The sequence below is a fragment of the Sinocyclocheilus rhinocerous genome, unplaced genomic scaffold (genome assembly GCF_001515625.1).
Source record: "Sinocyclocheilus rhinocerous isolate Xijiao unplaced genomic scaffold, SAMN03320098_v1.1 C36614850, whole genome shotgun sequence".
Lineage (NCBI taxonomy): Eukaryota > Metazoa > Chordata > Actinopteri > Cypriniformes > Cyprinidae > Sinocyclocheilus > Sinocyclocheilus rhinocerous.
In genome coordinates, this window is record NW_015783905.1 from 1 (window position 1) to 1,385 (window position 1,385).

General features: G+C 37.0%; 1 protein-coding gene across 1 annotated transcript; it reads right to left on the bottom strand.

Moving 5' to 3' along the window:
* Nucleotides 1-113: 113 nt before the first annotated feature.
* LOC107736287 (major facilitator superfamily domain-containing protein 10-like) lies at nucleotides 114-1,373 on the bottom strand (the record flags this gene model as incomplete). The annotated part of the gene is made up of 5 exons (XM_016547740.1): nucleotides 114-194; nucleotides 330-438; nucleotides 878-989; nucleotides 1,091-1,189; nucleotides 1,328-1,373. Coding segments are annotated over 5 exons (447 nt in total), but the record flags the coding sequence as incomplete, so codon positions are not given.
* Nucleotides 1,374-1,385: the final 12 nt, after the last annotated feature.

The following is a 1,385-nucleotide window of genomic DNA, read 5'->3' on the forward strand; positions in this document are numbered from 1 at the left end:
CTGAAAAAAAAAAAAAAAAAGATTACAAATTAAAATATTAATACACAAAAATACAAGTAAATATTTATTTGGATGATAATAATAATAATAATGACAGATGCACACTTGCTTACCAAAAGAGTAAAAAAATAAGCCGGAATCAAATTCCATGCTATTCCAATGAGCAAGAATGCTGGGATAAGTGATATAATTGCCTGAAATACACACATATGAAAACAAAAATGTAACAGGCCTTTGAGTAGTTAAACATTAAATCCTTTCAGCGTTCCAAGAAAATTGCCAGAACATTTTAATTGACTCGTGATCCAGTAATGCATGAAAGAGTTTACCACGCTAAGAGTCTGGATCTGATGGCCTGGTTTGATCCTGCGGGCATATCCGCCCTGGATCACTGCCATGGTAATGCCCATGAAAAAGAACATCTTCCCCTGCTGCATGCTACGACAAAAGAAGACAAGGGTTTCATTTGAAAAACTTCAGGCAAGACCACAGGATTCAGCTGCTCTATGATACACACACAATGATACCAGTATGTCACGTTTCTGATTAAGCAAAACACGTCTGTGCACGAGTGAATTGGTCAATTGAAATCGTATATTATCCCAGGGGTTAGCTACACTTGCCTTCAACCTTTGTCCTCTTTCCCCCATTCTGGTTGTTTATGCTATATAATAAACTCTCCCAAACTTCCTTGTTCCTGATGCCTACATACAGACAGTTTATCAGTTGAAGACAATGCCGTGCTTTATCATGTTACAATTTGAAAGCTGTTGTGTAAGCAACTGATGTGTAGAAGCAGTAACCACAGCCTTTTGTAGAGGTTGTTGGAAGCTGTGATGTTCAGAATTGACCTGTTAGCTCGAGATTCAGGCCTTACCTGGAAAATTGGAAGCGTTGATGTGTCAGAAAACTCAAAGTGAATTCCAACCCAGAGAACAGAAACAGATATGTGAAGTAAACCAATCCAAGCACCTTAAGATTTTCCATTTCTATTGCGGAAAAAAGTAAAATAATAATCAATTTACTGCGACAGTTATTCATCCTGATCCAAGTGAACACTTTTAGCTTGGCTGAAAGTTTATGCACTCACTTTGTTCAGATGGTGGATTCTCTGTTCTTTTCACAGCAGTGAAACTGAAAAGTGCAGCAGGGTGAAGAAGATCTCCAGATTGTTGAATACCCGAAGACTCTGATGTCCCGAGTCATGAAAAACATTCATTACATTCAGAATTTACAATGCTGTAAACAATTACAACTAATTTGAAGTCTATTCAGGAAGTGATTATAATTAAAGTCACATTGTGACTTTTTGTAAAGTTTTGCTGACCTTTTGTAAAGTTTCTGGCAGCATGAAGAAAATAAAAAGCAGGTCTGCTAAAGAAAAA